This window comes from Quercus lobata, chromosome 3 (assembly GCF_001633185.2).
Source record: "Quercus lobata isolate SW786 chromosome 3, ValleyOak3.0 Primary Assembly, whole genome shotgun sequence".
In the NCBI taxonomy this organism is placed as follows: domain Eukaryota; kingdom Viridiplantae; phylum Streptophyta; class Magnoliopsida; order Fagales; family Fagaceae; genus Quercus; species Quercus lobata.
The window spans coordinates 72,609,975-72,627,914 of record NC_044906.1 but is presented as its reverse complement, the minus strand read 5'-3'; the positions used below and the strand labels follow the sequence as shown (position 1 = coordinate 72,627,914).

The 17,940-nt window shown below is 33.6% G+C and overlaps 2 protein-coding genes across 2 annotated transcripts; both read left to right on the top strand.

Moving 5' to 3' along the window:
* Positions 1-3,102: 3,102 nt before the first annotated feature.
* LOC115981425 (probable leucine-rich repeat receptor-like protein kinase At1g35710) lies at positions 3,103-3,948 on the top strand. The gene has a single exon (XM_031103559.1). It carries the CDS (start codon positions 3,103-3,105, stop codon positions 3,946-3,948), a length of 846 nt encoding a protein of 281 aa, XP_030959419.1.
* Positions 3,949-5,991: 2,043 nt separating this feature from the next.
* On the top strand, positions 5,992-6,774 carry LOC115981424 (MDIS1-interacting receptor like kinase 2-like). Its single transcript, XM_031103558.1, has 2 exons — positions 5,992-6,400; positions 6,482-6,774. The coding sequence occupies exons 1-2, from the start codon at positions 5,992-5,994 to the stop codon at positions 6,772-6,774; spliced, it is 702 nt and encodes a 233-aa protein (XP_030959418.1).
* The last annotated feature ends 11,166 nt before the right edge of the window (positions 6,775-17,940 follow it).

Below are 17,940 nucleotides of genomic sequence, written 5' to 3'. Positions count from 1 at the left end.
TTTATGTTCATATTCCGCACATTAATTGTTTGATAATAAGCTTGAATTGATAATTTGTAAATTGCGGGTTTAAACGTTCAAGGTGTTTTATACACTAATTGAACATTCAGATTTTTTCCATTTTCCCTATTCTAATAAACACTTCAACTGAATATAATTTTTTTTAAAAATAAAATAAAAACTCCAACTAAACCAATTGGGATATGGAAAATTGTAAAATCAAACAAGTTTCTCAAACCCATAATATAACTATATTAAAGTGGAAACTTAAGTTAAAATATCTGGACTCCAATTTTGTGCCAAATATCTTTTTAAATTTTCCAATAATTTGATGCCAAGTGTCATTCTATTGTTTAATAATTTAATGTCAAGTGTCTTTAGATATTAATTAATGTACTCTAATTTCTTGCAGAATTTTCCTAAAAAAAAATTATTGCAAAATGTCTTTTTAATTTTGTGTCAATTATATATAAATGCATATTCACGTATCTAATTCTTAGAAAATATAGAAAGACTCTCTCTCTGTCTCTCTCTCTCTCTCTCTCTCTCTCTCTCTCTCTCTCTCTCTCTCTCTCTCTCTATATATATATATATATATGTAACAGTCATTCTGAACAGTTAACAGTACCAACATGCATGGAAGGAAGAAATAAACTGATTTACAAAATAAAAGTCAAGAGTTTACATACACAGTTAAGAATATATTTGATAGTAATTGGCAACATCATCAACCATTGACACCACTAAAATGGAAGAGTGAGATATGTAATAATGATACTGATAAGCCTATAAAAAATTAAAATGGAAATCTCTCTATTAAATAAAAAGGATAAGTTTCATTAAAAAAAATCATTTGGATGGCGCTAGGTGCATAACTATGGCTCAACCCCTTCTTTTTTCATTAAAAAAAAGAAAAGAAAAAAAGAAGATAAGTTATACAAAACAAAAAGGTCAAAAGTTAGTGTTTTGGAACAGGACAATACTATACAAAATATTTTTCCAGAATAGATTTCATAAATGTATAAATGTTAAGTTATCATTGATTCTTATTAAGACCACCACTAATACCATTTTTTTTTTTTTTTTTGTCTACCTTTTAAAATTTGTCTCCTCAATGATTATGAAAAAAGATTGTGATAAAATGGTAGTAGTGCTATGAACATAACTCTTTTATTTATTTATTTATTTATTTTCACAATAAATTTCGTAATTGTTGAGTTAGTCAACGGTGAGTAGTAAAGAAAAAAATGATGAGTTCATGAATTTCAAATGTGTCCATCACTTGCAATCACCCACTCAACAATTATGAAATTTGTTGGAAAAGAATATGTGATTGTAGTCTAGACACATTGTTTGGAGCATCTTGTAATGTGTGGTTTAGATATGAAAAGTGATATCAATATCTAGAAAATTGGGCTGAGAATACGAACAGAAATACGTGAAAGATTGCAAAATGATTTGTTTATTTAATTTTTTTTAAAAGACTGAAATATATTAGGTTTACGGATCAAAACATCGGAAAATACCAGAAATTTTAAAAAAACTATAATAATCAAATATCATACTTTTTTTTTTTCTTTTAATATAATGATATCTCAACACGAGTTATTATTTTTGTCATACCAATTCAACTAGATATCATTTCAAGGATAGATATTTAATTTAAATCCTTGATAGTAATAATAATAAATGGGTTAAAAATGTGACAAAATGAATGTGTAGAACCTTTGAAACATTTGGATTTCTATATTGAAAGCATGCAATTTTAATAAGTATTTGGAATTTACAAGAGTGAGTCATTTTTTTAATTATTTATTTTTTCTTTGTAGATAGTATGATACATTTGATTAATCTAATTTATTATTATTTGTAAAGTCAAAGGTAAACATTGTTCACATATTTATTTTCTCCCCTTTTTTTTTTCATTATCATTATTTCTTCCTTTTCTTCAGTTAAGTTTCTTTGTTAAGAAAACATTTAAAGATAAAAAGTAACCAAAAAAATAAGAAGTCTATACAATATAAGTTGCTTTTGCAGGTGAAATAATTCTTCATCACACTTCTAGGTTTTTTTGTGATAGAAAAATGTAGTAATCCCAAATTATAATTAATGCAAATTATTAACTTTTTCTTAAAAAAATAGAAGAGCCTCTGAGAAGCATGCGATAATTATGGAATATTAGCTTCTGAGCACGCGCTCACGCGCATGCTTAGAGGCTCTTCTATTTTTTTGGCAAAAATTAAAAATTTGCATCCATTATAAATTAGGATTACTACATTTTCCAGTCACCAAAATACCTAGGGGGAGTGATGAGTGTTATGCGTTTGTACCAAATATTAAAATTATTAACCTGTCTCCACGCATAACACTCATCACACCCCTATCTTTTTTTGTGATTGGAAAATGTATTCTAATTTATAATGGATGCAAATTATTAATCTTTACCAAAAAAATAGAAGAACCTCTGAGCAGGCGCCTGAGCGCATCACGCGCCTGCTCAAAGGCTAGTATTCTTTAATGGTTTATCTATGCTAATTTAATGTTTGTGTACTCTTGAATTAGTTAATCACTTAAATTCGGTGTTAATTATTAGTTTAGCTTAAATGCCATTAGTTTTATTTTTGAAATTTGGTGTCTAAACCATTACAATAATTAAAATTTGGTAAAATTTCAGTCGAGAAAATTGAAAATTCTTTCCAATAATGGAAAATTATTATGCCGGGGTGCTTCTTCTAACAGGAGTGGGCCCCTGTGTAGGACCCATGAGTAGGGTCCAAATCACTTGTGAGGGTAAGGAGGACTCCACCGGGTGGAAAGAAGGGCGCCCAAAACACTTGTGAGGGTGGTGAGGACTCCACCAGGTGGAAAGAATAATTTCTCGTGAAGAACAGTCAAATTCAATGATCATTTTTGTTTCAAACCATCTATTTTCCATTAACTAGGAGAAATGTTTAGTATTTGACAAAACAGAACAATGAAAATTGATTAACAGAACAGCATCCAGATGTTTAGACCTATAAATTGCGTGTAAGAAATTATTGGGGCACCATAGACATAGTAAGATAGAGTTCTGAATCAGCTTGCAAGTTGTAAAACATAACCATGCCAATGTCTAGCTTGAAAAAAGTAGTTTACCTCGTTTCTCTGGTCGTGTTGGCCATGTTACATTCCTCATTTAATGCTGCTTCTCTTTTTGTGACTGAAGAGATAGAGGCAGATGCTCTTCTCAATTGGAAAGTCAGTCTTCAAAACGAAACCCAATCACACCTGACTTCGTGGACTCTCCTTCACAATGCAACCAATTCTTCCAGCAATCAAAATACAAGCTCAATCCCATGCAGTTGGTCCGGCATTACATGCAACCAAGTACGAAGTGTTATTTCATTAGACCTGACTAACTCAGGCTTGAAAGGTACGCTCCATGAATTTTCATTCTTGTCTCTCCCCAACCTCGCATATGTTTATCTCAGCATGAATGAACTCTTTGGCACAATTCCTATTGAAATTAGTGGCCTTTCCAAACTCATATATCTTGACCTGTCCTTTAATAAGTTATCAAGGGAAATCCCACCACAGATTAGGCTGCTAACCAATCTTGAGGCCTTGCACCTTGGTGAAAATCAGTTAAATGGTTCAGTTCCCTTGGAAATAGGTCATTTAAAGTCACTCGTTTACCTTTCTTTGCATGCCAATGATCTCCATGGCTGCATTCCTAATTCACTAGGTAATTTAATCAACTTGGCTTATTTGTACCTCCGTAATAATCAACCTTCTTGCTCCATTCCTTCAGAAATTGGAAACCTCTCCAATTTAATTGATGTTGACATGAAAAACAACAGTCTAACAGGTCCCATTCCTTCTAGCATTGGAAACCTAGAGCAGCTGACATGGTTGTATATATATCAAAATCAAATCTCTGGCTCCATCCCTCTAGAAATAGGGAATTGAAGTCTCACACTAGAAAGCACGGATGCGGCTGGGAGGGTGCTGCACCCGAGTCCGATGCGGGACGCGGCGTCCTACGCAGTTGACCGTGCGTCGGTGCCGCGTTTTTTTTTTTTTTTTTTTTTTTTTTTTTTTTTTTTTTTTTTTTTTTCGGATTCGCGCCGACGCGGCTCGATTCGCGTCGAATCGGGCTAATTGGGCCAGAATCGGGCCGTATCGGCCATATCGGGTTGTATCAGCCGGCGACCGATACGGCCGATACAGCCGAAATAGGCCAGAAATTGGCCTTGAAACTCGCCGATGCAGCCGAAATTCTGACCTTAGATGTGTTTCTTGCCTTCTTCTTTCTTTGTTTTGTGAATAAAGGTATATTAATGTGTTTTTTAAGAATATTTTAATAGTAAGAATATATAGAAAATATAAATAAAAATATTTTTAGTAATTTTTTAATCGCCGAGTCCCCCGCACCCGCACCCTACTTTTTCAAAAATTGCCAAGTTCCGCACCTGCACCTGCACCCTAGTCCCGAAACGCACTCGTGCTTCATAGGTCTCTCAACTCTTTACGTCTTCAAACAAATAATCTTTCTGGCCCAATTCCCTCATCGTTAGGGCTCTCAGCAACCTAACCTTCTTACATCTATTCAACAATCAACTTTCTAGCACCATCCCTAAAGAATTAGGAAACTTGAAGTCTATAACCAGTCTTCAACTAGGCAGAAATCATTTAAATGGCACTGTTCCAGTTTCCTTGGGTAATTTGAGTCACTTGGAACTTTTATTCCTCAAGAGATAGGAAACTTGATGAAGTTGGTTGTGCTGCAACTCGATACAAACCACGTCACTGGCTTATTGCCACAAAACTTATGTCAAAGTGGATCTCTTAGAAACTTTACTGCATATGACAATCATCTCATAGGTCCAATACCGAAAACCTTGAGAAACTGCGTGAGCTTAAATAGAGTCCGCCTTGAAAGAAACCAACTCCTTGGAAATATATCTGAAGATTTTGGTGCCTATAGTAAACTGAAGTTCATGGACCTAAGTTACAATAGATTTTACGGTGAAATCTCACACAATTGGAGCAAGTGCCCATAACTAACCACCCTACGTATTACTGGGAACAATATTACTGGTGGCATACCTCTTGTAATTGGAGATTCAATTCAACTCCAATTACTTGATCTTTCTTTTAATAAGTTAGTTGGGGAGCTTTCAGAAGAATTTGGAAAGTTGACTTCCTTGTTGGAATTGATGTTGAATGGAAATCAACTTTCAGGGGATATACCTCTGGAGCTTAGGTTGTTAACAAATCTTGAGTATTTGGATCTATCCACCAACAAATTCACCAACTCAATCCCCAAAAATGTGGGGACCCTTTTGAAACTAAATTACTTGAATATGAGCAACAACAAATTTAGCCAAGGCATTCCAGTTGAGTTGTGTCATTTACCACATTTGTCACAGCTAGATTTAAGTTATAACTTGCTCGAAAGAGAGATACCTTCACAAATCCACAAATTGCAAAGTTTGGAGGTAGTGAATGTCTCCCATAATAAACTCTCTGGTTTCATTCTGATTGCATTTGAAAAAATGCGTGGGCTGTCAGATGTTGACATATCCTTCAATGAGTTGGAGGGTCCTCTTCCCAATAGCAAAGCTTCAAAATGCACCCATAGAAGCATTAAGACATAATAAGGGATTGCGGGGAAATGTTACCGGATTGCAACCCTGTGGTAGGAAAACATATTTCAAAAAAGGAACACAAAATCATTTTCCCTCTTCTAGGCGCACTTTCACTTGTATTGGTATTCCTCATAATTTTCATTGTTTTACAAAGAAAAAGGAGAGATCCATAGAAAAACCGAGCAAACGGCATGGACAGGGAAGAAGTGTTTACAATATCCTATTTTGATGGAAATCATAGACACAACCGAGGGATTTGATGCTAAGTTTTGCATTGGGAAGGGAGGAAATGGAATTGTCTATAAAGCCAAGCTAAAATCAGGAGTCATAGTTGCAGTGAAGAAACTTAGATCCTTGTGTGATGGTGAGATTACAGAAAGAGTTCTTAAATAAGATAAGGGCATTAACAGAAATTTGGCATCGAAATATTGTAAAATTGCATGGCTTTTGTTCACATTCACAATTCTCAATTTTGATTTACGAGTACCTTGAAAGGGGTAGCTTGGCCACAATTTTGAGCGATGATGGAGGAGCTAAAGAATTGGATTGGAGCAAGAGAGTGAATATCGTCAAAGGTGTGACGCACGCTTTGTCTTATTTGCACCATGATTGCTCACCACCAATTGTTCACAGGGACATATCAAGCAAAAATATTTTACTGGATTCAGAGTATAAGGCTCATGTTTCAGACTTTGGCACAGCTAAGCTTCTTAATCAAGACTCATCCAATTGGACTTCATTTGCTGGCACATATGGATATATTGCACTAGGTAATAGACTTAATTTTTTTTTAATCAACGTAGAAGATACAGCATATGAACATGTTGACATGATATTCTGTTTGTTTTCAGAGTTTGCTTATACGATGAAGATAACTGAGAAGTGCAACGTGTTTAGCTTTGGAGTTTTGGCTATTGAAGTGATCCAAGGAAGGCATTCTGGTGAAACCATCTCCACTCTATCTGCTTCATCTGTGGGAGAGAATTTATTGCTGAACGATTTGTTAGATATACGTCTTCTGCCTCCCACTCTTGAGGTTGAGAATCAATTGATACTCATCGTAAAGTTGGCAATTGCATGCTTGAATGCTAATCCAGAATCTAGACCAACCGTGCACATGGTCTCTCAAGTGTTATCAAGATGAACTGCACTTTCCTAGAGCCATCCACAGTCTAACTAGGACAAGAAAGGATATGAATTATATATGACACTATATTCTGTCAAATTTATGTTGTTGAAGGAAATTGTTTGTTTCAGATTATGTAATGCCTAGAGTACTACTAGAACTTTAATTGCAAGTACTATAAATTGCTTTGGGTAACACAGATTTCAGGGCACTGAGATGATACGTGTTTGATTGGTTATTTTGGTATGCATTATAAAGATTCCAAATGTAAAATAGATATTAGGGACGTATTATTGTGATCTTGGGTTTTAGCCATTCATATTCCAACTGAGGCGTATTAAAGGTAATGAGAAAATTCTTAGTTATGGTTTGCACTTTGTATGACCCTGTTGTCAAAATCAGATACTTGGATGCAAAATCAGTATCCCTTCTAGGCTAATTGTCAATAAATGATGGTAACAATTCTTGTCTACCAGATGCCATTAGAGAAGCAAAAAATGTTTTTAAAAGAGCCACTGTCCAAGAAACTTGCTGAGTAATTTTATTGGTTAGCCGAAATAAAATAAATCAAGGTGCTGTTATTATATAGACTTTTAGAAACAGAGCAAGAGAGATTAAGCAAAAACAGAAAACTGAATTTAACAATCTTCCTAACTACCAATTAGGGACTGACACGCATGTGAATCAAGGACTTAAAGGATCACGTGATCTGCACATGTATAAAATATTACACTTACTTATTCCTTGTGGTAGAAAACATGATTGAGCCTAACAATTCATCTTCTTCATGTTTTCTTTAAATCCATGGTTTAGTTGCTGGTTAGCTAGATTTCTAACAAATGTACAGTGGATAACGAACTTTATTAGATCAAAATTGAAATGACCCTCAGCATACACAATTTGAAAATAAAACAAAGAAGATGTTGAGGCTGTGCACATCAATCTTCCTAATCCTGACAGTCATTTTAGTTGGTAGACTCTTGTGTCCTCCAAAGTCCAAACTACCCCCCAAAAAAAATGATAGCAAAGCAAAATGTTATGGCTAGCTATTAAATAAAATAGTTAAAAGGCAATTGGACACTTCCAAAGACTAATAAATAAAAACACGGTTACAAAGACCAATAAGTTAGTAACAACAAAAATAATGTTGTTAACACAATAAAAATGCAACAACAAAAAATTTGAGTTTGGTTAAATTGTTAATAGAGTAATGGACATAATAAAAATTAAAGTATTAAGAAAAATTCTTTTTAATAGTGTAATGTTATAAATACAACAAAAATATTGAAACAACAAAAATTAAATTTGAGCTGAATTTTCATTTCAATAAAAGGAAATGGTAAAACTTTATATATGTGTGTGTGTGTGCACGCGCTCTTTTTGTAATACTATTTTTTTTTTTTTTGATAATCCGTAATACCAATATGTTTAAGTTTTCTACTTATAAGATTTTGTATAATTTAAGTCGGTTAATAGCTAACTCTAGAAAAATTTCACAGAGCCACCACTATGTGTACATAAAATTCTGGACATGTTTTGGAATAAACACTTTCCTTGAATTATTTTTTTGGTTAAAAATTATTTTCCATAAAAAATAAAATTAATTTTTTAATTTAAAAAAATATTTTTAATATTATCTATCTATAGATTTAGCCAAAAAAAATTTCCTATAGATGTGATAATTTATTTATTTTAAATGATAAAATTTTCCATACCAATAACTTTTTTTAAAATTTTTTGAATCTCGGATTTCAAATATTGAGAGTCGTTTGTTATCGTTGTTTAAATAACAGTTTTTAGTGTTTAAATAACATTACACGTATTTTCACATACTTTTTCATCTACATGTATTTTCAAAAAATATAAACAATATTACTAGAACAACATTACCCCACGGGCCTGAATATTCAACCACAAAGACTGAAGTTAACTAGAATCTTAATTACAGAACTACCCTCAGATATATTTTCGTTCTCAATTGAATTCACTGACTTATCAGTCGCTCTCTCTCTCTCTCTAGATTTCTGAGTTGTTCGCTACAATATTCACGTTATCTCTTCCCAGTCACTCCAGCACTCATCGGTAAGCTTTGAATCTCGGGTTTGGTTCCTCTCTTTAGTTACTCAAAAGTTTTCTTTTGCTTTCCTTCATTTTCTTCGTTACTAAACAGTTTACATCTTCTAATTTTGTTTGATTTTATCTTTTCTATTTTTGATTGCCTGAACTTTTTTTGGTAATTTAAATATGTGAAAGTAATTAGTAGATGTTAACTTTCTTTCACATTTCCAAAATTTATAGATAAGTAAATGCATTGCAAGGTATGAGTTTGCTTGTTTGAGATTCAATTGCAAGGTTTATTAGATTAATCTTTCTTCTTGTTGGCGTTATTGTTTTAGTTTCTCATGAGGTATATTTTTGTGAATAAGTTGCTTTGATTGGGCTTTTAAGAAGATGTGATGCATTCATTAATTCAGCCACATGGTTGAATTTAATTGGGACCTAAGGTACAGAACTTTTGTCGCTGCCTGTTTGAAATTTTGAGCATTCCATGGTTGAATGTATGGATCAAATTTTAGATAATACTATATACTAAAAATGGGTAGAGGGGTGAGGTTCTTGGTTCAAAACTATAACTGGGTACATGTGTAATTTACCAATAAAGAAAGAGTTTCGAAAACTCTTCTTGTTCCATAATTTTCGTATGCATGGAAATTTCTCCAATGGTGTGATTATTAAAATAGATTAACAGTTCATCTAATCGAGTTTGAAGTGTACTCATATATTCTAACTATCAATGTCTGCAATTAGTGATTTTTATGATTAGGCAGCATTAAGTCTGTGCCCTATTGCTATATTTCTATCTGTTAATAATTTCATTGGCCAAATCGTGTGAGAACATTTTCTTTGTTGATGTTTAATATGCGATTATTCTCATTTCTTGAGCTTTTTTGAGAGGATCTTCAGGGGCTTTTACTTTTGGGTGTAATTTACTTCATATATGGAACCATTTGCACATTCATCTTTTTGTTGTTTCTTCTCTAAAGGCTTTGCATATTTTCAAGCATTTGTTGCTTACGAAGTCTGAGCAGAATTTTTTACTAGGTTGTGTTTTGGTTGGAAGCTGATGGAAGGGTTCAGAACTGAAGCTCACATAATTTAGAATTTAATTCACTAGATATGCCTAAATTTGTTTGCTATCGGGAAAAATAAATACTGCCTTATTTCAGTGTCTGCTAATACTAAATTACTTCATCATAGTTTAAATTTTAGCTAAATTTCTATTTATGTGAATATTTTTAAAAAATCTCCTTCTTGTTCCATCCAATCAAGCTATTTTCCTTCTGAAGTCATTACCTTTGACCCAGTGGCAGAGCCACATGTATCCTTGGGGGGCCTTGGCCCCTCCAAAATTTTTAATTTTTTTTACAATTTAAGTATATTTTATAAATATATAAAGGTTATATGAAAAAAAATTAGGAGTTCCCCCCCCAAAAAAGAAAGCATTGATCAAATAATTTAGTAATTTTTCCTAAAAAAAGAGAGTTTAGAGTTGATATACAATTGCAATAGAATGAAATAGTTAGATAGTAAGTTTTGTGAGTAAATAGTGGAAGTGTGGAACCCCTAATTTTTAGCTCAATTTCAATTCCAATTAATACTTTCAAATCATTCAACATTGATAATATATGCAATTTGGTTGAAATTTCCTATTCTCAAGATTCCATCAAGAAATAAAAAAGCTCATATGATACTTCAATTATAACATTATGATATTGATTTGTCAAACATGGATGAAGTTTTGCAAACAATTTATATATTTTATATTTACCCACACATATATTGTGTGGATTTTTAGGGGAGTGTCTATTTTTTATTTGAGTTTATCTTGACAAAATATATAGTTCGGCCCCCCAACTCAAGATTCCTAACTCCGCCACTGCTTTGACCAGTGGGTACCTTTCATGGTGGAAAGAAAGAGATGCAAGAATCCAGATATCAGAAGCCAAATTTCACCCTTAGCACAGGTCCAACGTGGGATAGGTGTGTTGCTATTTATACCTTAAAATTTTGGTGTATATGTTGTCTGCATATTCCTATATATTTGTGTGTAATGTCAAATGTCTGGTGGATGATATTAAACTTTGCTTGAAACATTTATTGACTGGATGCTGGAACCCGCCTGTGCTCTTGGATCGTGATAGGAAATTTGTTTTGATTACTTGAAATGCATTTCATGGTGACTTTTGGAGGTAATGAAATAATTTTATCTTTTGTGGTGTGAAGCTGTCTATTATTGAGTTGACATTAGTGCTTATGTGATTGTTTGTTCAAGTGCTCTCGTGACCACTAATGTGCTTCTTCTTGTAGATTTTATTGATTCCCTGAGATTTTTGTTTTTTGATAATAATTGATTCCCTGAGATTCTAAATTTAGCAATAGGTACCCTATAATTTCAAATCCTTATAAAAAGACTCGTATGATCTAATCATGCAAAAGTTATTTCAATTTTAAGTTGCTGGCCTTATACAGAATTAAGTTGCTAAATAGTTGGTTATATTCCCTTTCAGCACTAAAGTTTAAATGGTTGTCGAACAGTTGTTTCTTAATAGTTTCTGCAGGCTGGAGCTTAAAGGAAATAAATTTCCTTGAGGAATTTCTGGAATTCAAGGGGAAACAAGAAGACACCATGCTTTGAGAAATATCAGAAAATCAAAAGTTAGTTGCCTGACCATCCAAAAGACAAGCATGTTTGGATCTCCCATTTTTTTGCAAGTTTTGCTTACTTTTTGCACAGTTATGTTGGAGTACTGAAAATCTGGTATTTTTAAGGAAGGAACCAGAGTCTCATAGCTCATAGTTAAGGTTAGATATCTGGTTGGCCAATTTCTGCACGTGCCTTAGCCCTAAAATCATTTTTTCTTTTTTAATAATTCAATAACCAAAATAAAAAAAGATTTTTGTTATTGAATTATAAAAAAAAGAAGAATAGATAATTCAATTTCTGTATGTGCCTTAGCCCTAAAATCATATTAACAGTTACTACCTGTTCCTGTGTGATTAAAAAGTAAAAAATAAGCTGTGGGATGCAGTATCAAGAAATAAAGATTGCTACTCAGGCCATCTCATTCAATGGGTCTTCCACTTATTAAAAAAATGCTAAATGATATGTAGATAAAAACACTGAGTGTTGTACACTTTGCTACATTTATGGAGTAGTTTGCATTTTCCAACGAGGCTAATGAAGGCCAATGAGCTTTAGCTCAGATGGCATGTCCTCCCCTTATAAAAGAAGGGTGGAGGGTGAGTTTACGTGTTCAATTAGTTCAATACCCACCAGGTGCTTGCATAATTTACCAATAATTTTTTTAAACAAGATTAACAGGTTTTTGCAGTCATTATTGTTGTAAAGGTTATCAAAAGACTAAGCAAATGACTGTATATTCCCCGAATTTTGCCAATCACTAGTTGTCTGAAGGAATACACAGTGGTGAGTTAATGCCCTTTAATAAGTGAGGCCTTATTCTTCTCTTATATATATGCATGCATGCACACACATACATCTCTTAGATGCTGTTTCATCTATCTCTCTCCTATGGTTTCTCTAAGATTCATACGACTTACTTAACGCTCCAAGTTCTGTATTCTCCCCAGGATTATCGGAGTGAAGGGACTTCAGCTTCAGAGTGGAGATCGAGTACTGAGGTTCTCTTTCAGCCAGATAATCCAAGTAAAGTCCGAAAATTCAAGCCCTCTTCAGTTGTTTCTTTGACATTGAAACCTTAGCATTTCTTTGGATGGAAAAGGTGAATTTCTTTTGTCACCTTTGAATTCCTTTCTTGTTGTAACATATCGATTATTGGTTATGCTACGCGGGTATATTGTATAAATTGTAGTGAAGATTAAATTTAAGTTCAATAGAACATGCAGGAAAGAAATATAAAGAATTGGCTTATAATACTATACAGATTGCACCGAGCAAACAAACTTGAATTAATAGAGAATTGTAATGATTTTGGATTGTACTTGGATTTTTTTTTTTTAATAAATGTGGGGATCATTCGGTTGATAGGCCCATAGGATTCAGAATTGGTTGAGGATTGTTGGGCCAGTGGCCCATCCGAGGTCGTGCACCCGTCCGAGGACGCCATGCTCCTCGGCAGTACGCGTCCGAGGACGATCGCGTCCGAAGACGATCAGGACGTGGTATCACCACGATCAGATCTCAGAAGTAGGTCATCCCAAGGGGTAGGGTAGCCGACTAAAGATGAAAGAGATAAGGCCAACAAATATCTGAAACTATAGCTGCCTCCGCATTAATGACCTATCAACCAACTCTCTGGCCGCATTAATGTGGAGGTGATACCTGAGCAGTAGGGAAGCAGCCTTACAGCTGCCCGTAGGAAGTTCCAGGAGGCGCCAGATGGGACAGAAAGAAATCCCCCGGGCACAATCTACACGTGTTCGGTGAAGATGGATCGCGAAGGAGAGTATATAAACTAAAAGAGGAACATGAAGAAGGGGATCGAGAGGAAAAGGAGAACACACATAAAACTGAAGAGAAAGAAGTAAGAAGAAAGGGAGAGAGAGTAACACTAGGGACTTAAGAAAAGACGTTGATTATACCAACAAAAGAGAAGGAAAACATGGTATGGGCTTGAGAGAAAATCTTGGAGGTAGATACCACAGTTAATCTAGCTCTTTACACCCACGCTCTACAAATCATATTGTCTGGGCCTTTTACGTACGAACCCAATACTGTTTAGGTTCGTCACCAAATCGTGTCCTTACAATAAATATTGTTCATCTTTTATTGTACATATTTAATATTCAAGATTTAATATATTTTGCCTATTTTAATAGGATTCAAAATAAGAAATTTGCTTAAAGATAAAGGTGATCCCCATTGATAAAAAGATAAGAGTTGCTTGAGATGGCTTGATTATGTGCAAAATAGAATAATTAATTCACTAGTGAGGAAAAGTGAGTTGATTTTAAGAATAATAAAAGAGGGCAGATAAAGACTTAAAATAGTATTAGTAAAAATAATATAAAAATCAATTAATGAGGTGATAAAGTATAACTTCAGGGAGAATACAATGGTTAAAAAGAATACATATGACCGATTTTTGATCATTCTGTTGAGGTTTTTATGTAAATAAAAAATAGACCAATAGAGAAATTCATGTTTCAAATATGGATTGCTTTAGTATAATTAAAAATGTATAAGCGGTTTTCAAGTAAATATATGGGATATGTAGGATGGAGATGGCCAGATGGCATTGAAGCTTGGAACAACAACAAATCCAACCTTGTTTCATTACATATCCCCATTTTCGTTTGTTCAGCAACAACATATTTGATCAATTGAGTGTGTGTTTGGAAAAAATTATTTTTGCCAGTTTATTTTATTATTCAGCTTATTTTTGTTACTATTCATGGAATAAGAGAGTGAATATCATTGAAGGTGTGGCTCACGCTTTGTCTTACATGCACCATGATTGCTCACCACCAGTTGTTCATAGGGACATATCAAGCAAAAATATTTTGTTGATCTTTCAATATGAGGCTCATGTATCAAACTTTGACATAGCTAAGCTTCTTAATCAAGACTCATCCAATTGGACATCACTTACAAGCACATATGGTTATGTTGCACCAGGTAATACACTTCATTTTTTAATTAACATAGAACATAGAGCATATTAACACATTGGCATAATATATATTTTGTTTGTTTGTAGAGCTTGCTTATACAATGAAGATAACTGAGAAATGTGATGTTTATAGCTTTGGAGTTTTGGCTATAGAAGTGATCAAAAGAAGACATCCTAGTGAAATGATCCCCATTCTATCTACTTCAATTGTGGGGGAGAATTTTTTTTTAAACGATTTGTTAGACATGCACCTTCCACCTCCCACACTTTAGGTTCAGAGTCAACTGATAGTCATCATAAAGCTGGCAATTACATGTTTGCATTCTAATCCAGAATGTAGACCAACTATGCACATGGTTTCGCAACTTTTATCAACCCCAAATGCACTTCCCTAGGGCCACATTGTCTCACTAGGATAGGCAAGGATATACTGAATTATTTGGAATGCTATATAATCTGTCAAATTTATTCTGCTAAACGCAATTGCTAGTTTAAGATTATGTAATGCCTAGGGTATACTACTAGTATTAGATGTTTAATTGCCAGTATTAATAACGTGCTTCAGGAAACACAGATTTTAGGGCACTGTGATTATATATATGTTTGATTGGCTATTTTGGAATGCATTAAGATTTCAATTTTCAAATGAAGTGAAATAGAGATTAGGGACGTATATTATGCTTTTTGTTTTTATTCATTCACTCTTATATATTCCAACTGAGTCGTATTTAAAAATTAAAAAAAGAAAAAAAAAAGTAATGGGAAATTTCTAGTTATAGTTTGCGCTTTGTATAGCCCTGTGTTCAAAATCAGATATTTGGATGCAAAACTCAGTATCCCCTCAAGGCCAATTGTCAATAAATGTCTGCAAGATGTCATTAGAGAAACCAAAAAACTGTTGTTAAAAGAGCAATGGTGCAAGAAACTTGCCGAGTAATTTTATTGATTGGTCGAAATAAAATACATCAAGGTGCTCAGATTATATACACTTAGAAACCGAGCAAGAGAGATTAAGCAAAAACAGAAAAAACTAAACTAACAACCTTCCTAACCGTTATACAGTATAACGGAAATAACTAACCCCGCTAACTTCCAATAAGGAACTGACACGCATGTGTATCAAGGACTTGAAAATCACGGATCTACACATGTATAAAATATTACACTAATACGACTTGTAGTAAAAAACAAACATTATTGAGCCTAAGCTACATGTCGCACAACTGCACAATTCATCTTCTTCAGTGGTTTAGTTGCTATATGATTTCTAATATATGTACAGTAGATAACAAACTTTATAGTAACAAAATTAGACCGAAGTTGAAATGAACAATTAAGGCAACACTTAGCTAGAGGGACCTTACATTTGCTGAATGTATGCCTATCGCATGAAGGTGACGGAAATAGTTAAACTATATATTAGTAGGACTTTAATGTGAATAAAGTCTTACGAATAATAATAATGATAAAAGTGGATGGTTAAAATAACTATTTTTTTAATTAAAAAAAATCCTTTGATTTTTATTCATACTAAATGAAATATCATACAAAACAAGGACTGTAATCAGGAATATCTTCAAGTGAAACTTGTAAATATGAAACAAAGAATAAAAATAAAAATAACCCTCCTAGCTAGAGCATGAGCAACGGCATTGCCATTGCATTTTACATGAGAAAAAGTGGAGTAACATCTCTGATACCATCCCCCAAGGTGTGCCTTCAAGCACATGATTGTCGGGTGCAAAAATTGGATCGTTTTGCTGTAATTTGAAGCTTGAGCTTTTAGATTAATTGGTTTTCCTATATGTTAATTTGGAGTTCATGTGCGTAAATATTTTTCTTCAAATTCATATTTGTTTGAATTTTTTAGCACTTTTTCCCTAATCTAGAGGCTCTGACAACTAATTCTAAGCTAGAATTCTATAAATAGTGAATTTGGGAAATCTTGTGAATTCCTTTTATATGGTGTGACAAATCTGAGAGAGAGAGAGAGAGAGAGAGAGAACATCCCAAAAAAATCAATTTATTGGAAGCTGGTAACCCATAATGTAAGCCAATTACTATGCACATGCGGATTCTCAACTGAACCCCAAATGCACTTTCCTAGTGCCACAGTCTCTCACAAGGACAAGCAAGGATATAGTGAATTGTTGGGAATGCAATATAATCTGTTAAATTTATGCTGCTGAAGGCAATTGTTTGTTTAAGGTTATATAATGCCTAGAGTACCACTAGATCTTTAAATGCAAGTATTAATAAATTGCTGCTGGTAACACAGGGCACTGTACATGTTTGATTGGTTGTTTTAGAATGCATTATAAAGATTTCAAATGTTAAATAAATATTAGGGACGTATTACTATTATAGTGATCTTCGGTTTTAGTCATTTAATATTCCAACTGATTTAGTTAAGGCGCATTTAAAATTAAAATAAGAAAAAAAATCGGGAAGATTTTAGTTTTAATATGCTCTGTATATCGCTATTGTGAAAAGGATCACATATTTGGATGCAGATCAAGCCCTTCCAGGCCAATGATGGTAACATTTATTGTTTGCAAGATTTCATTTAGGAATTCAAGCAATCCAGTACTTTTTTTATTTATTTGAACACACGAACATAAAAGTAGTATATAAAGTTTTTTAAATAGAATTATAATATATTACATAGTCAAATTACCACTACAGAAGGGTCTAACCTTTGTAATAATAGCCTAGAGTTATAAGGACTGAAACTCTAACACACACAACCAGTACCTAGAAATACATTTCACCCTAAAAATATTAGAGGTTAAATTTAATAATGATGTGGTTTAAACACCCATTTTTACACCCACTAATCAAATGGTGCCACCTCAGTTTTTTAAACTTGATTTCACTTAAAAGATTATAGCCTAACCCACATGATTACTATACCCTTAAATATATTCAAATATTAATTTTATAAAAAAGAAATGTTCTCCGGTCTCCTTGTCTTCTTCTCTATTATGCCCACCACATCTCTTGCACCATCATCACCAAACCACACTCGCTCCCACCGCAACCACCGCCATTGACTCTCAAGTGCTCTCCAATTGCCGCTTCTCTATGGAAAACCCAAAAAGATTACTTCTTCAACTCCCTCTCTTCACCTTCACTTTTTAGTTTCCATGAATACCTTTTCTCTTGATTGGTCAACTTTTTTCCTTTAGAAGCTCAAATCCTCCATCTTTTTCTTTCAAATTTTGTGTACCTTAACTAGGTTCTTTCAATTTTGATCTGGGTATCAAGATTTTTGATGTCAAGTTCAACTAAATAAAGTCAGTTGCTTTCTTGTGTGTGTGAAATTTCTCTTCTTTTGTTTGGTTATAAGATTTGTTCTTGGGCTGGGATGAACGACATCATTGACGGTGGCAGCTCCTTACTACGGTGAAGTCTCCAGCTGTCTAGATCCAAAATTTTTGTTTTATCTATGTTTTATTATTATTTAATATTGGAATATATTTAAGGGTATAGCAATCATGTGTGTTAGGCTGTAATCTTTTAAGTGAAA

Bases quoted from the DNA above. Each gene is read 5' to 3' on its own strand.
- LOC115981425 (XM_031103559.1), top strand. From the start codon at position 3,103: ATGCCAATGTCTAGCTTGAAAAAAGTAGTTTACCTCGTTTCTCTGGTC.
- LOC115981424 (XM_031103558.1), top strand. From the start codon at position 5,992: ATGGTGAGATTACAGAAAGAGTTCTTAAATAAGATAAGGGCATTAACA. The intron at 6,401-6,481 runs GTAATAGACTTA...GTTTGTTTTCAG, and splicing joins ATATGGATATATTGCACTAG to AGTTTGCTTATACGATGAAG.